At 41.8% G+C, this 16109-nt stretch overlaps 1 protein-coding gene across 1 annotated transcript in view; it reads left to right on the plus strand.

Annotated features, from left to right (window-relative positions):
- Positions 1 to 16109, plus strand: part of FYTTD1 (forty-two-three domain containing 1) — a gene marked incomplete in the record, with an annotated part of 977528 nt that overhangs the window by 299834 nt on the left and 661585 nt on the right. The window contains 2 exon segments of the mRNA XM_044070693.1: positions 4260 to 4396; positions 4650 to 4759. Of these exon segments, the coding sequence (XP_043926628.1) occupies positions 4260 to 4396; positions 4650 to 4759 (247 nt within the window).

Below are 16109 nucleotides of genomic sequence, written 5' to 3' on the forward strand. Positions count from 1 at the left end.
AAGGGTGGAGGGTGATTGTGTGTTTTGGTTACTAGTGAATAGCATGAGCTTAGTTTCATTAGGATTGAGAACAAGTTGGGAGTCAGGTAATTTTCGTTGTCAGTGAAAGTTTTTTTTATTTGGTTGATTGTAGGAGTGCTGTTATGGAGGGAGCTGAACAAGTAAGGGAGGAGTCATCTGCGTATTGAACAATGGTTGCATGTTTAGTGGTTGAAGAGAGTATATTGGTGAAAAAGCTGTGGTGAGAGTATGGATCTTTGAGCTGCACTGGAGACAGGTAAAAGGGAAGTGTTAATTATGCCACTTGACTGCTGGATGGCAGTCAGATAAATAGCTAAGAAACCAGGAGAAGAGCAGGTTGGGAAAGTTTGAGTTTAGCTTGAGTAGTTTCTGATAGTCTATCGGATGCTTTTGAGATGTCATGTAGGCAGCAAACTTAATCTGATGGGTGGCTGACTTGTATTTTGTGAAAGTTTGGAGGAGCTTGGACACTAGATTTGATTTGGCCATTAGCTAGCGCTCTAAAGACTGGCGCAGTACCCCTGCAGTAATATTGGATGAAAAGACTCTAGAGTAGTATAAGTACGCAACTTCCATTTTTATGATCTGTATCCCCCAGTGTTATTGGCTTTCATTTTTTTTTTTTTCCCTCAGTACTCGTATAAACATTGATATCTTTTCAGGTTTCTTCATTTTTTACTCATCCCTTCATTCTTTCATGCATTTATTACTTGCAAAAATCCTTTGCCGTTGTCATTTCCTGTATAAAAATACCTAACAGAGGAAATCTGGTCCAGGTGCAGAGTCTTTTTCATTTATCACTTTAAATTCCTTTCTTGAATTTTTGTTTCTTTTACTTTCCTTATTCCTTTTTTCACTCTATTTGTTGTCGTACATATGTCTTACATATTCCTCCACAATACTTATAATCTCCTACTTACATGTTAATTCTCAATCTCTCTCTCCTTCCATTTTCCTCTTACTTTTCTCTTTACCTAAAAGTTGATTATTTTCTATACTTAGAAGATAAGTGTGATCAGTTATTGTTTTTTCTCGAATTTTTATAATTTAGTCCTTCATAATTTCTACTTCCCACTTCCAGTTTTTTTCCACAGTTCATAGGTTTGTACTAGGCTGTCGGCCTTAGGGGCCTATGCAAGCCTAGCCATAACAATTCCCTGGATATTTCTTCCCACAATATTTACTTCCCTAGACAGTTTTCCCTCTCTCTCTCTCATTTATTCTTAATCTTCTTTGTGTGAATATACTTTTTTAAATATTTTTCTTTATACATGAACCATCAATGTTTTCATTGTTAAATGCTCCTTCCATAATTCTCTGTTTTGCAAATGTTCTGTATTTAACCTTTTCCTGGTAACTTTATCCCTTTTCATCCATTCCTTCCCCTCTAGAATTCCTCATACTACTCTGATCAGAAAAAAATGCTCAACTTCCTCCTGTAGTTTGTCATAGGTTCACAGGCAAGTACTAGCATGGCTGCCCTTGTGGGCCATTTTAACCCTTGCCAGTTTCCCTTTTTGCATTTATATCTTATGAACATGTTTAATCTATCTCTAACCTTAGATTTGCTGTTATGTGCAAGTTCTCTTTTCCTAACCTTAACCTGTCATTTTTTATTACTTTCATTTTAATATTTTAATTTGCTTTTTTTAATTGGTCAACTAATGTAATATGTCATTACATTTTTTCTCTTCAAACACCTTTATTCTTATCTAACATTTGTGTATAAATCTAGCAATCTCACTGGTTTCATTTGTCAGCAACACCCTGACAACACTCCTTCACATCTTCATTTTTTACCAGTACTGCAGTCCCAGAGCATGCATCCTTCCCTGTTGTCCACACTACTGTTTTCCCACATCAATTCAAACTTCTCTTGCTTATCTCTACATAGCTTATATTTTGCAAGCAAATTGCATCTACATCATTTTTATCTCTATCAAACAATGCCAGTCTTCATACGTCCTTATTTATGCAATTTTGTATTTAACAATGTCACATTAATATTAAAAAAAAATGTAAAAAAAGAAAATTATCGTGTCTGCTGTTGTAGTTTTTTTCTTTCCTTACTCTGTCCCCTTCACCTGAAATGTTGGCTCTCCACTAATTCCCCATCTTCCTTAGTTAGTACATCATATTTCCCATCAAGCCCGCCTTTTCTCTCTCCTGTTCTTGTATCTTTTTCTGCATTAAAATTTCCTTTTTACTATAGCTGTGTTTTGCATTATTTTCCCTCAACCCCATTTTCACTATGCTCCAGTTCTTTTGCTTTATCTAACAGTTCTTCACCTTACACTTTCTACTTTTGTATGTTCCATTTCACTTCTTTCACTGTCCCCTTTCATTTATTTTATTAAATGACACTCAAAACCAAACACAACCACTTCCTTCATATGGCTTACAAACTTTCCTCAAATGGCCTTGCTCTCCATTGTCCACACTGTTTGTTTGGTTCTGTACAAGATGGGACCTATCCCTATAAAAAAATGTTGTTCTCCTTTTTGCCATTCACCATTACTGTATTAGAAAAGTTTCAGAACTCTTCACAGATGATTTAGTCCCTAAATTTGTTGTTGCTGTAATGTCTAGTCGCTTTATTTTTGACATTATTTCATCATTAGGATTTACAGTAGCTGTCAATGGATTGTTCTCCGTTTTAGTTTAACTTTTAATCCTCTTTTTCTCCTAATTGCTGGCCCCCCTGTTCAACATAATCTTGCAGAGTATTTTCTCCTTTGTACCTGCTGCTGTTTACTGCAGCTATTGCTGCATGTGTCAGCCTTTTTAACTGCCAAACTACCTTCTATTCTTCTGTGTGTGTTTTTTGTACACTGCTTGCAGCCTTCATGAAGAATAAATCTTAAAAGCCAGCTGCTGCACCAGCTGGATATACTTCCTCTTCATCTTTACCATTCTTATCTGCAGTTTCAGCTCCATTATTCTCCTCTCAACCTGTTAACCGTCTCAAATCACTGCATTGCCTCACCTTCTCCTGGCCTGCATCATTGTCATTTAGTACTAGTGTTGACTGTGGCTCCTGAAGCCACAGTCGTAACTTCTGTGCTACCAGGGGTCCAGGGAAGTAAATAGTGTGTGAAGAAATAGCCAGGGAATTGTTATGGCTAGGCTTGTATAGGCCCTAGGGCCGATTAGCCTAGTACCAACCTATGAACCATTCTCTACAGAAACATCTTTTTCTTCCACTACAGAATCCTTTGCATTAACTTTAACAGCTTCATTGCTTCCATCTCTGTGAAAACTGTCAGCAACGTTTTGGCACCATCTGTCATCTGTGTGGAGTAGAAAAAGTTCCCTAGTGTTGTGGCCAATTTTCCCCTAGTCAGTATAAATACCAACTCTGACCTTCCCTGAAGAGTCCATTAACCTAGTGGATTTAACCCAGTCAACAAAGTGTAAATAAAAATAAGTCACTCAGTTTTGCAGTGGCTATGCAGCCTTTAGAGGTCTTTCTCTCCAAGGTAAATGTGAGGTTCCCAAATGGTCATTCATCCCCATATTCTTTAAGTACTAAGTGGACGTGTACTCTCATGGAATATTGTGAAATGTACTACATCATGGCAACTTGAACCTGTTTTGTTTTTAAGCACATGCGATAGTGGTGTGATAACTCATAACAGTGTAATCCATGTTGCATGATTACCTGCCTCCCTGTTGTGTTTGTACTGTCTAGTAGTTGTACTTCTTATTGTAGCTCTTAGCATTATTTATTGTTTTGAGACTTTTGGGTAGAAGGTTGTATTTATGTAATTTAAAATATTGTGGAAGTACTTGAATATTAGTTGATATTTTTGGTATACTTGGTATTTTGTATTGCCCATTTGATTCTGCCATTTCTTGTCACAAGGGCTATTTTTAATTCTCTGCCCAGGCTGCCTTTTAAGGTTAACAAACACCAACAAATCTTGGTTGTGAATTGCTTTACTTGTTAGGCAGAATGCTGTCTTAGACCTATTTTAGTTTGTGAAAGAACTGTGTAATGTATATCTTGACTGCTGAAAGATCTGACAAACGATCACTTCAGTAAACTCCTTTTTGTGAATTTTGCAGCAGTGACCCTTTTCCATGTGTCTGCTGTTATGGTGAGTTGGGGCATAACTAACTTTCCTAGGCAGTACTCTCTCACTTGGAATGCTTAGCACCATAGCGTTATATGTGTTGTGCTTGTTGTTTTAAGGTGCATCTCTGTTAAATGTAGACCCTTCCTTGTCTTTTTGTAGGTGGAGTTAAAAGAAGGCTGGGCCTCATGGGGATAAAGACCACAGTGAGGCGACGTGTTCGTGGAGTCATTACAGGCTTGGCTGCCAAGCGATCAGGAGTTGCAAGGAACCTAAACAGGTCATCGTTAAATCAGAAGGTATATTTGTGTGTCTGTCCTGTATGTGATGGAAAGGGAGAACTATAAGCACACAAGATAAGAATTGTAGCAGTATTGGAGAAAAACAGGCGTTCCTCCATTTTCTAAACTATATTTTCGATTACTAGCCCCTGCACTGGCTTCATTAGAGCTATGATTTCACCCAAGCTCCAAGTGTGTTAAGAACAGAAGGTTCTCGTTCTGCTTTTTTTTAAATTATGTTAATGTATGTTTTTTTATATAAATATACCAGAATCTGCAGAGGTTTCGCCCAGTGTTCCAGAGGCAGTTACAGAATCAGGGGCCAGCAGAGGGTGCAAGATGGCAAACTGTGACATTGACAAGATCCCTGGATTCAAAAAGGTGAGTGCATACAACTGAAATACATAGTTGTGAAAAGTAAGAATTTTGTATTCTCTAGTTTTGTTATGTACATAGCCTGCTTGCTTGCTTAGGGGAATGTGTGTGTGTTGTTGCAGCACTAGGTCTAGTTTTGTAAACCAGTATACTTTGTTTTGCCTCATTTGAAAAGGTGAGAAGACACTAGTTTTGTTATAAAGACCGAAAAAAAGATTTGGTCTGTTTTAGAGTAGTTCCCCATAACTGGGGTAAGGGTCACACTGGGAGGGAGTCCTAATTTAGAGCACTGTTAGGGGTGGTGATCACTTTAATTTTTATACCAAAAAATATATTCCTCTGGAGATTTCCATTCACTTAAATCGTGATCAAACAGAGGAATGCACAGATGGCTTCCTGGGGGTGGGAGTAGGTGCAGGCTTTGTGAACGCAAACTGCATGTGGATGGTCACTGCTGGAATGTTGTCTGTTTAGGCTGCCAGCGAGGAGCTGAGACATTACTGTAGCCATTATACTTTAGAGTAAGTAATCAGAGGTATAGTTGTATAATGGCTGTCTTTCAGGAGGAGATTTTATATGAAAGTGACTACCGATGTTCTTCGTTTCACTGTTGCAGTCATCACACTTGGGTTATCCTGCCAGGGGTAGCCCTCAGTCGGCCTGGACAACAGAGGCTTAGTATTTCTGCGTCGTTTGCTGTTGCTCCAGGACTGACGTCAGGTCGCCAGTGGTATAAAATCAGGCAGCTGACGCCATTACATCAGTCATTCTTGCCGAGGCGCCCGAAGCAGAAGCAGTTCGCATGAGTGCCAGTCGGCCGCTACCTGAGTTTTCATTTCCAAATTGAAGTCTTCTAAAGGTAAGTACCCTGTTGGGGGCCCTTTTTTCTTCCTCTAACCAATGTCAGAAAAAAGTTAACAGTTGTCTCGTCTGTGGAAAGCAAATACCACACAAAGAGTTTCATTCTTACTGCATCACTTGTTTAGGCTCAGACCACGACGTCCCTCGCTGTCGCTGTTGTGCTTTGTTCAACACCGGAACTATACATGTTAAGTTGTCCATCTCGCCTTTGTTCTTGCTGTTTTGGTTCGGAGCCGATCCTCTGCTCCGACTCTGCCATCTTCTATAGCTCGAGAGCTGTTTACTGGCTCGAGGCTACCCCTTATCCCAGAATGCCCAGCATCAGCTACCCAGATCTCGTTTGCCATTTCAGCTGCGAGGTTGCTTCGTTAAAGTGAAAGAATACAAAAACTGGGTAAACGCCTGGTATACACCTCAAGCGGAAAAATGAAAAAACCAATAGTTAGACCACAGCTGAAGATATAAAAATGGAATTCTCCACGCCAGGAAATAAATCACTTGCAGCTTCACAGTAGTGCCCTTTATAAAACCAAAAGTTGCGACTGAGATGTAGTAGTCAAAGTAGGAAACAATTCACTTGCAGTTTCACTCCAGCTGCCCTTTATTAAACAAAAGTAAGCTCTTTTGCAATCTAAATCAACTGATCGCTTCTTCAGACTCATAAAAAACAATTAAAACAATGATATTTAAAATATGTTTCAACCAATGAAAACACATATAGAACTATGACATAGACTAAAGTTACATCCATCAGTATATCAATTTGCCTTGTATTCTGCATAAAATAAAATATGCATATAACAAACACATTTATGTAGTAATCCATATTATTCGGTGTTTTAGTGGTCTAGATTTTAAAAAAGGTTTCAAGGAAACAGCGTTGTTCAATCCAGGAGACCTGTCTGCCTGAAGTAATAAAATCCATCTTTGTTCTGCTTCCTCTGCCTTATTCCTTATATCACCTCCCCTCTTGCTTTTGTTATTTCTAAAACCATGAAATTAAAAATATGCTTCCTATCATCTTCCACATGTTTTGCTAAAGCACTTGTGTCTTTTTTATTTTTTATGTCTCAGAGGTGTTCAAGGATATGTTCCTTTAGACACCTATTGGTTTTACCTATATAAAAGGCATGACATACAGTGCAGAAGCTGAAATAAACCAAGTTTTGTGTTCTACAATCAGCATAAAAATCTATATCAATTATAAATCTTAGTATGGAATGTTTATATGTAGATTTATTATATAGATAATCACGTGATGTACAATTTCTGCAAGGAAAAGTCCCCTGCCTATCTGATTGTATCATTCCTTCATTGTTTCTAAATCTGTAACAGACGTGCCTTTTTAAAGATCTCTTGTTTCTAAAAGAAAAGCTGGGTCTATCTTCTAGCAATTCTCTCAGATCAGGATCTGATAATAAAATATTCCAATTCTTCTCGAAAATATTGCAGAACCTTCTGATGTCACTCGAATAAGTTATGGGGAATCTAACTTTAGAATCATGGCCTTCCTTGCTTTTGACTTCTATAGTATTTGAAAAGAACGGTTTGCATCTCCCATCCCTATTTTCAATAGTATATTTAGAGCTTTCATTTATGTCTTTATTACTGTAGCCTCTATTTAAAAGGTCTTTCTCTAGTATAGTCATTGTCTCCACAAAGCATTCGTCTGTATTATGTAAGAGCCACTTACATAATACAGACGAAGGCTTTGTGGAGACAATGACTATACTAGAGAAAGACTTTTTAAATAGAGGCTACAGTAATAAAGACATAAATGAAAGCTCTAAATATACTATTGAAAATAGGGATGGGAGATGCAAACCGTTCTTTTCAAATACTATAGAAGAAGTCAAAAGCAAGGAAGGCCATGATTCTAAAGTTAGATTCCCCATAACTTATTCGAGTGACATCAGAAGGTTCTGCAATATTTTCGAGAAGAATTGGAATATTTTATTATCAGATCCTGATCTGAGAGAATTGCTAGAAGATAGACCCAGCTTTTCTTTTAGAAACAAGAGATCTTTAAAAAGGCACGTCTGTTACAGATTTAGAAACAATGAAGGAATGATACAATCAGATAGGCAGGGGACTTTTCCTTGCAGAAATTGTACAGCATGTGATTATCTATATAATAAATCTACATATAAACATTCCATACTAAGATTTATAATTGATATAGATTTTTATGCTGATTGTAGAACACAAAACTTGGTTTATTTCAGCTTCTGCACTGTATGTCATGCCTTTTATATAGGTAAAACCAATAGGTGTCTAAAGGAACATATCCTTGAACACCTCTGAGACATAAAAAATAAAAAACACACAAGTGCTTTAGCAAAACATGTGGAAGAAGATAGGAAGCATATTTTTCATTTCATGGTTTTAGAAATAACAAAAGCAAGAGGGGAGGTGATATAAGGAATAAGGTAGAGGAAGCAGAACAAAGATGGATTTTATTACTTCAGGCAGATAGGTCTCCTGGATTGAACAACGCTGTTTTCTTGAAACCTTTTTTAAAATCTAGATCACTAAAACACCGAATAATATGGATTACTACATAAATGTGTTTGTTATATGCATATTTTATTTTATGCAGAATACAAGGCAAATTGATATACTGATGTATGTAACTTAAGTTAGTCTATGTCATAGTTCTATATGTGTTTTCATTGGTTGAAACATATTTTAAATATCATTGTTTTAATTGTTTTTTATGAGTCTGAAGAAGCGATCAGTTGGTTTAGATCGCAAAAGCGCTTACTTTTGTTTAATAAAGGGCAGCTGGAGTGAAACTGCAAGTGAATTGTTTCCTACTTTGACTACTACATCTCAGTCACAACTTTTGGTTTTATAAAGGGCACTACTGTGAAGCTGCAAGTGATTTATTTCCTGGCGTGGAGAATTCCATTTTTATATCTTCAGCTGTGGTCTAACCAGAGGTTGCTTCGTTACTGGCTCAGGCTTAGTATAGTTTCTTTCTATTATAACTGTTGTTTATTCTTAAAAATTTGTCAAGTTTTTGTCCAGATATATTACTTTATCGCTTTCTCGTGTGTTGTAGCTTTGTTGACTGTCGCTCCACAACTCGCAGGCCGCCTGTTTCCCCTGAACTCATTTAAATTAGAGATGTTCATCGTGTTACCCTGCTGCAGTCATCACACTTGGGTTATCCTGTCGTCAGGCGGTTCCGCAATCGGCCTGAATTCCAAAGTCTTGGTCCGGCGTCAGTTGCTGTCGCTTCTTCCCTGACGTCAGTGTGCCAGGGCTATATATGATGCATCCGACGCCATTTTCTTCAGTCTTTCTTGACGCACGATGCCCGAAGCAGAAGCAGTTCGCAAGTGCCGGTCGGCCGACTCCTAAGATTTTCGAAGTCTAATTTCAGATCCGAAGTCTTCAATAAAGCTAAGTACCCTGTTGGGGAAACTTTTCTTGCCTCAGACCGATGTCAGAAAAAGTTAACAATTGTATTTTTTGTGGGAAGCAAATACCTCATAAGGATTTTCATTCTTATTGTATACCTTGCCTAGGCCCAGACCACAACGTCACTGGTTGTCGCTTTTGTGCTAGGTTCAATAAGCGAACTATAAAATGACGCTTTGATTTCGCACGACACTACGGTTGAAAATTTAATTACACCATGCCGTCGGAGCAACCGACTACTGGTGTGCACAAAAAACGCAAAGATAAGGACAGGCAGCCTAGACCCAAGCCAGACTCTGAGGCCTCGGCTGGGCCGGTCTCTGCTTCACCGGTTTTCAGTGAGGCGCCTACGCAGCCCCTGGCTACCGCAGAATTGGAACCCGAGACCACTTCGGATTCTATGGCGGAGAGTTCTAGGCCGACGCAGCCATTTTCTTTAGGCCCTACCGACATTGCAGAAAGAGAAGCTGGTGCTGCAGAAACACCTTCGGTTTCTGAAGGTGTCTTCAGACCGACGACGCTCACCATAAAAACGTATCCTAAGCTTAAGACTCCTCTTAAACCAAAAAAGATTGCACTTCAGTCTCCAGTTCAAGGCCCCATGCCTAAGAAACAGATGCTTAAAATGGCTGAAGATTTGATCTCTTTAATCAGGGGTTCCCAACCCCCACCCGACAAAAGGCTTAGACAAGAGGAAGATTATGCCTCCTCTGATCAAGTGTCTATTTCCTCAGGCTCCTCTGAGGACCAAGATTACTCCTTTCCCCCTTATGAAGATTCTGATGCTGAGGATTCCATTCCCTCAGCTTCTCCTCCTGAAGACTACTCCTTTGGGGAAACTTTACACACTATGAGAGAGCATTTTCACTGGGAAGGTCAGGACTACTCTGACTCAAAGAAAAGGCTCAGAGAGTTTCTTTTACTCCCCCAGCACAGACCACTTGCTATCCCCCCAGTTTTAGACATTGTGGATGATGTTTACTTAGAATCTAGTTTAAATCCAGATTCTCTGCCTCCTGCTCCAGCCAAACCAGACACATGTAGAGTGCCTCACTCCCACAAATTCCTTTATAAAAGCTCTGTTTCTGACCCAGAGACTATCTCCCAGGGCCCCAAAGGCGCTAAGGCTTCTATGGCAAAAAATCCTGTACCCTCTGAAAGGGACTCCAGTGCACTAGACAGGTGGGGGGAAAAAGGTTTACACCTCAGCCACTCTAGCTATGAGAGCACTAAATTGTCAATTTCACATGCTAAAATACCAGCATTTTCTAATGTCTCAAATAAAACAAAAGATGAGCACACACCCTCAGCAGTCTGAATTGAAAGAAATGCAGGATCTGTTGCATGCAGCTGAACAGGTGTGCAAACATACTTTACAATGTGGATTTGATTCCTTGGAAGCTTCCTGTAGAGCAGCTGTTACTGGGTCTGTTATATGTAGGCATGCTTGGTTAAAGGAACAAACTCTGCCTGATCATGTTAAAGCAACGCTACTAGATGCTCCCTTACAGCAGGATGTCCTATTTGGAGTTAAAGCAGAAGAACTCTTAAAGAAAATGGAGGATAAGGCAAAATCTATGCAGACGGTCAAAGATTTCTTACAGGTTCAGCCCCCTCACTTCAGCAGAAATTGGCAAACAAAAAATTGGTCCTTTCCAGCTACTGACAGACCTCAGAGGGGTAAATACAGATGCCCAAGAGGCAGAGGACAACCACAAACCCACTACAAACCTTGACAATGGGGCACTGCAACACAGAAGGGAGGAGAAGGCAGGCCCCAAACTTCTAGAAGGCAAACACAATGACTTAAACCTCATATGGCCAAGCAAAACTCTCTTGGCAGCTCCCTTGGGAGGAAAATTAGCACTTTTTTCAGACAACTGGCGCATCGTCACAAAGGACAAATGGGTCCTAGACATTATTTCACAAGGATACAGATTCCATTTCCACACCTTGCCAACAAAAAGAGGAATGCCAAACCTGCCACAAAATCAATGGGCAGAGGCACAAAAACAAATTACAGCTCTCATGGACATGAGAGCCATTCAACTGGTACCTACATGGGAGCAAGGCCAAGGATTTTACTCAAGACTCTTTCTAGTCCCCAGAAAGGACAATGCTTGGAGACCAATTCTGGACCTTTCAATTCTAAACACCTTCTTACAAGTACCCAAATTCAAGATACTAACACTACAGCAGCTTCTTTCCATGTTGGGCAAGAAAGCATGGCTAGTAACGTTGGACCTCAAGGAGGCATACCTGCATGTCCCTATCAGGCAAAATTGCAGAAGATACCTCCGTTTCATTGCAGGTTCAACCCATTACCAATTCTCTGCACTGCCCTTTGGCTTATCCACTGCGCCCAGGGTTTTCACAAAATGCCTGGCACCAGTAATTGCATACTGCAGACAGAGGAATTTGAATATACCCATACCTGGACGACTGCCTCATCCAAGCAGAAAGCAAGGACATCCTCTTACAACATCTGTTTTTTGTAAAACACCTCCTAAGTTGCCTAGGGTACACAGTAAACGAAAAGAAATCAAAACTAGTACCCTCTCAAAATATGACATTCCTGGGTGCCAGCTTGAATACAATGGCCCAGATGGCTTATCTGACGCCAGACAAACAACTACAACTGACTTAATATTTCAAAACAATGGCAACAAAGACCCAACTCCCTGCAAGAAAAATTCTGCAGGCCTTGGGCTTCATGGCATCTTGCATACTACTAATACCATTTGCAAAGCTGCGTATGAGGAAATTAGTGGTACCTAAAAAGCGTATGGTCTCAACACAGCCACAGCTTGGACACAATATCTCTCATTCCCTGCCTTCAACAAGAGTTTCTATGGTGGTAACAGGCATGTCACCTCAACAAGGGTCAGCTTTTCACCTTGCCCCCAGCCAGGCAAACTATGACAACAGATGCATCAGACTATGCCTGGGGGGCACACATGGCAGGACAGTGCATTCAAGGCATATGGACTGCAGATCAAAGGAATCTGCACATCAATCAAAAAGAAATGCTAGCTATACAGAATGCCCTGACAGCCTTCAAGAACGTCTTGCATCTAGGACAGCTTACAATAAGGACGGACAACACCACAGTAATGTGATACATAAATAAACAAGAGGGTACACACTCCTACCCTCTATGCAGGCAAGCAATGACCTTGTGGAACACAGCACTGGCTTACCAAGTTCAGCTACAAGCTCAATTCCTGCCAGGAAAAAAGAACAAATTGGCAGAAGATCTCAGCAGAAACATCATGGATCCCCACGAGTGGAAACTGGATCCACAAATATTTGCAATGATAACTCAAAAATGGGGCCACCCCAGACATAGACCTGTTTGCCAGCCCCCAAAACTATCAGCTAAAAAAATTTTGTACAAGGACGCTTCACCATCAAGCTTGGAAAGTGGATGCACTCTCATTCAGTTGGAAAAACCTGACAGTGTATGCCTTCCCTCCATTGCCCCTTCTCACAAAGGTGCTGCTGAAAGTCAGGAAGGAGACGCCCAGAATGATACTCGTAGCCCCAGACTGGCCACGCCAGCACTGGTACCCACTACTAAGGAATATGGCCCAGGGCCCACCTTGGATTTTACCACAAATAGCTCATTTGCTCACACAGCAAGACAATCAGATTCTACACAGCCAGCTCAAAACCTTAAATTTGGCTGCATGGCAAATCACCTAAGCAACCAGCCAGCTCCTCCTCTTCAAGCAGTTATGGATGTTATTCTGGAAGCTAGGAGGCCCAGCACCAGGAAGGCCTACTCGGACAAATGGAAAAGGTTTTGCGCCTGGAACCAAGCTAAAGGCCAGAATACCCTTCAGCCTCACATACCTCAGATTCTACAGTATTTAACTGAGATGTTGCACAAAGGACTTTCTTTTTCGTCTATTAAAATCCACGCCTCAGCTGTTTCAGCCCACTACAACACAGATCATCCCTTATTTTCACATCCACTTCTAAGTCAGTTTCTCAGAGGGGCCAAAAACATTAGGCCCCCCAGGAGAGCACCTACACCAACCTGGGACCTCAACTTTGTTCTGAAAAAATTTACGCTACCTCCTTTTGACCCACCTTTCTCTGCTGACCAAAAGTTTATATCATGGAAGACTGCCCTGCTGCTAGCAATAACTTCAGCCAGAAGAGTCTCGGAGCTTCGGGCACTAATGGCAGTAGAGCCTTTCCTCATTTTCCATCAAGACAGAGTTTCTCTATGAACTAATCCCTCCTTTATGCCTAAGGTGGTATCCAGTGTGGCTCTAAATCAAACCATCCACTTACCCACCTTCTTTCCAAATCCACAGAACAAAGGAGAAAGACTCCTGCACTCCTTGGACATTCACAGGCAACTACGTTACTACTTGGATAAAACTAAGGTTTTCAGAAAATCTGACCAGCTCTTTGTATCCTATGCTGCAGCTTCACAAGGGAAGGCTATATTAAAACAGACAATTTCCAAATGGATAGGACATTGCATTCGTTTTTGCTACACCCATCATGGAAAACCAGTTCCTGCTACCATAAGGCCCCACTCTACCAGGGCAGCAGCTACATCTACAGCCTTCCTCAGGGGGGTGCCAACCAAGGATATTTTGGAAGCTGCAACTTGGAGTTCAGTACACACCTTCACCAAACACTACCACTTACCACTTTACTCTTAAGACTAGAGCTGGCTTCGCCACTGCAATTCTGCAGGGCCTTCTAGCCTCCTCTAACCCTGTTTGACTCCACCTCCCATCCTTTAGCTTTGGGATTCTACCCAAGTGTGATGACTGCAGCAGGGTAACACGATGAACATAGTCCAGTTTTGTACCTACCATAAATGTAGATGTTCGAGTTTACACCCTGCTGCAGTCCAGGTTACCCTCCCTCTATCCCCTCTGACCTAACTAAAGCTTTACAATACCTTAAAACCTGATACTACCTTTGTGATGTATTTCCTTATAGCTGGAGGGATGTTTTGTTTGTGCTAAACTTTTTAGATTGGTACTATTTACTGACCACCTTTTTTGGGGCACCTGACATCTGGGGCAAGAATAACTGAAGAAAATGGCATCGGATGCATCATATATACCCCTGGCGCACTGACGTTAGGGAAGAAGCGACAGCAACTGACGCCGGACCAAGACTTTGGAATTCAGGCCGACTGCGGGACCGACTGACTACAGGATAACCCAAGTGTGATGACTGCAGCAGAGTGTACACTCGAACATCTACATTTATGGTAGGTACAAAACTGTACTTTGTCCCCCTCCCCTTAGGACAGCCGTTTAAATTAAAAAAGACTTTCTTAGTTTTGTAGTATAGCATTTTCTTATTGTTGTGGTTGTTAGGAAAATATCTAAAGATACCAAGGTATCTGGCTTCAAAAAGTGACTCATGCTTTCAGAAAATGTGTCTGACAGATGGGCACACTAGTTGTGTATATTGTTTGGGCGCTGTTTACCTGCAGGACTCCTGTTCTATATGTCACGCTTTTAGTCCAAGGGTCCTGCAGGAGTGCAAAAACAAATTAATCCTTCGGGGATTATTGAAGCCTTAGGATTCTCCGGCTAAAAGTACTCAGCCAGTGAAATCCCATGAGTCTGTCAAGCCGTCGGCTCCACCTTCGGAGCAGACTCCTTTACTTGACCAACCAAGTATGTCGGTGCCGGCTGGCACCGACGAGGCAACTTCTTCCATCGGCTCCATCTGCTATGTCGGAGCTGTCTCGGAGCCATAAGAGACTGAGGTCTCCGTCCTTGGAGTCTATCCACTCGGCACCTCAGTCACCTTTGTTACAGAGTAAACGTAGCCATCATTCTTCCCACTCCTCTCGATCCTCTAGATTATCGGATCATGATGTGGAGAGAGTAGTAAGTAGGTTGCTTAAGTCCACAGGCGCTGGCAAAGTTACTGTCCAGCCCACCTCAACAGGTATCTGCTCCAACCGCCTCTCTTTCCGTTCCTCCTCAGGCTACATTTAGCTCTGAGTCTGAGACCATGGATCCGCAGGTAGTAGAACTGTTGGCGCCAATCATCTCTCCTTAGGTTCCGAAGTCTGCTGCGATTACCTCGATTGTACCTTCCATCGAGGGATCTGGGTGCCGGGGCGCTCTCGTCGTCTCAGAGGGGGGGGGGAGTGGCATTGGACCCTTGTCCGACCCTGTTCTCCCCCTTGGAGCTTCGGTGCAGGTGAGCTCTGCTCCAACATCTGCCTCGAGCCGTCACCCTTGACGTGGACAAGGACTCCTGTTTCTTTGGAGCTGGAGCTTTCTCTGCCTAGAGGTTGGGACACCTTTGAGGTCTTGCGGAGTGTGCTGTCCCCCGAAACAGCTCTACTGCCAACTCCATCGGCTCCTCCCTCCATGGAGTCTGTTCCAACCTCTACTCCTCCTCCAGACCCCAAGCGTAGGGAACCTATGCCCCAGGACACCCCATTGGGTGATCCCTCTTCTTCCGAAGCCTCCCCTGTTCACTCAGAAGAGCCTCCCTGGAAGAAGTGCAAAGGAAGCACATAGACTCCTCTGAGTCTGTCACTTCAGATACAGACATGGATGAATCGGAAGGGTACCCCAGGTCCCCCTCTGAAGATGTTTCCTTTTTGGACATCCTTGAAATGCTTAGACAGAGGAGGGACTGGACTTCCTTGGCCCCTACTGAGGACGAGTCTGTATATCTGGACGCATTCAGTTCCCGACCTTCCACCTTCTGGGTATCTCCTCCGTTTGCTCCACTTATGTCTGTAGTGGCTCGAAAGGCTTGGTCAGCTCCAGATTCTGTGGTACCTACTCCGAGGAGGCCAAACAAATTTATTACAGCCCCCCCCAGGACAAACAATTCTTCTCCAAAGGTGTGCCCGTTGATGCCATGGTGGTAGCAGTAGCCACCAAGAAAGAGTTAGCAGAAACCTCTTCATCTGTTCAGCCTCCAAACAGAGTCTCAGATGATGGACAGATATGGAAAGGGAATGTTTGCTTCAGCGACCTTTTCAATGAGGTCCCTTAACTATCCATGCCATTTTACATGTATTCAAAGGGATCTCCTGAAAGAGCTTGGAGACGCCCTT

Source organism: Protopterus annectens, chromosome 4.part1 (genome assembly GCF_019279795.1).
Source record: "Protopterus annectens isolate FY-2018-M chromosome 4.part1, PAN1.0, whole genome shotgun sequence".
Classification (NCBI taxonomy): domain Eukaryota; kingdom Metazoa; phylum Chordata; order Ceratodontiformes; family Protopteridae; genus Protopterus; species Protopterus annectens.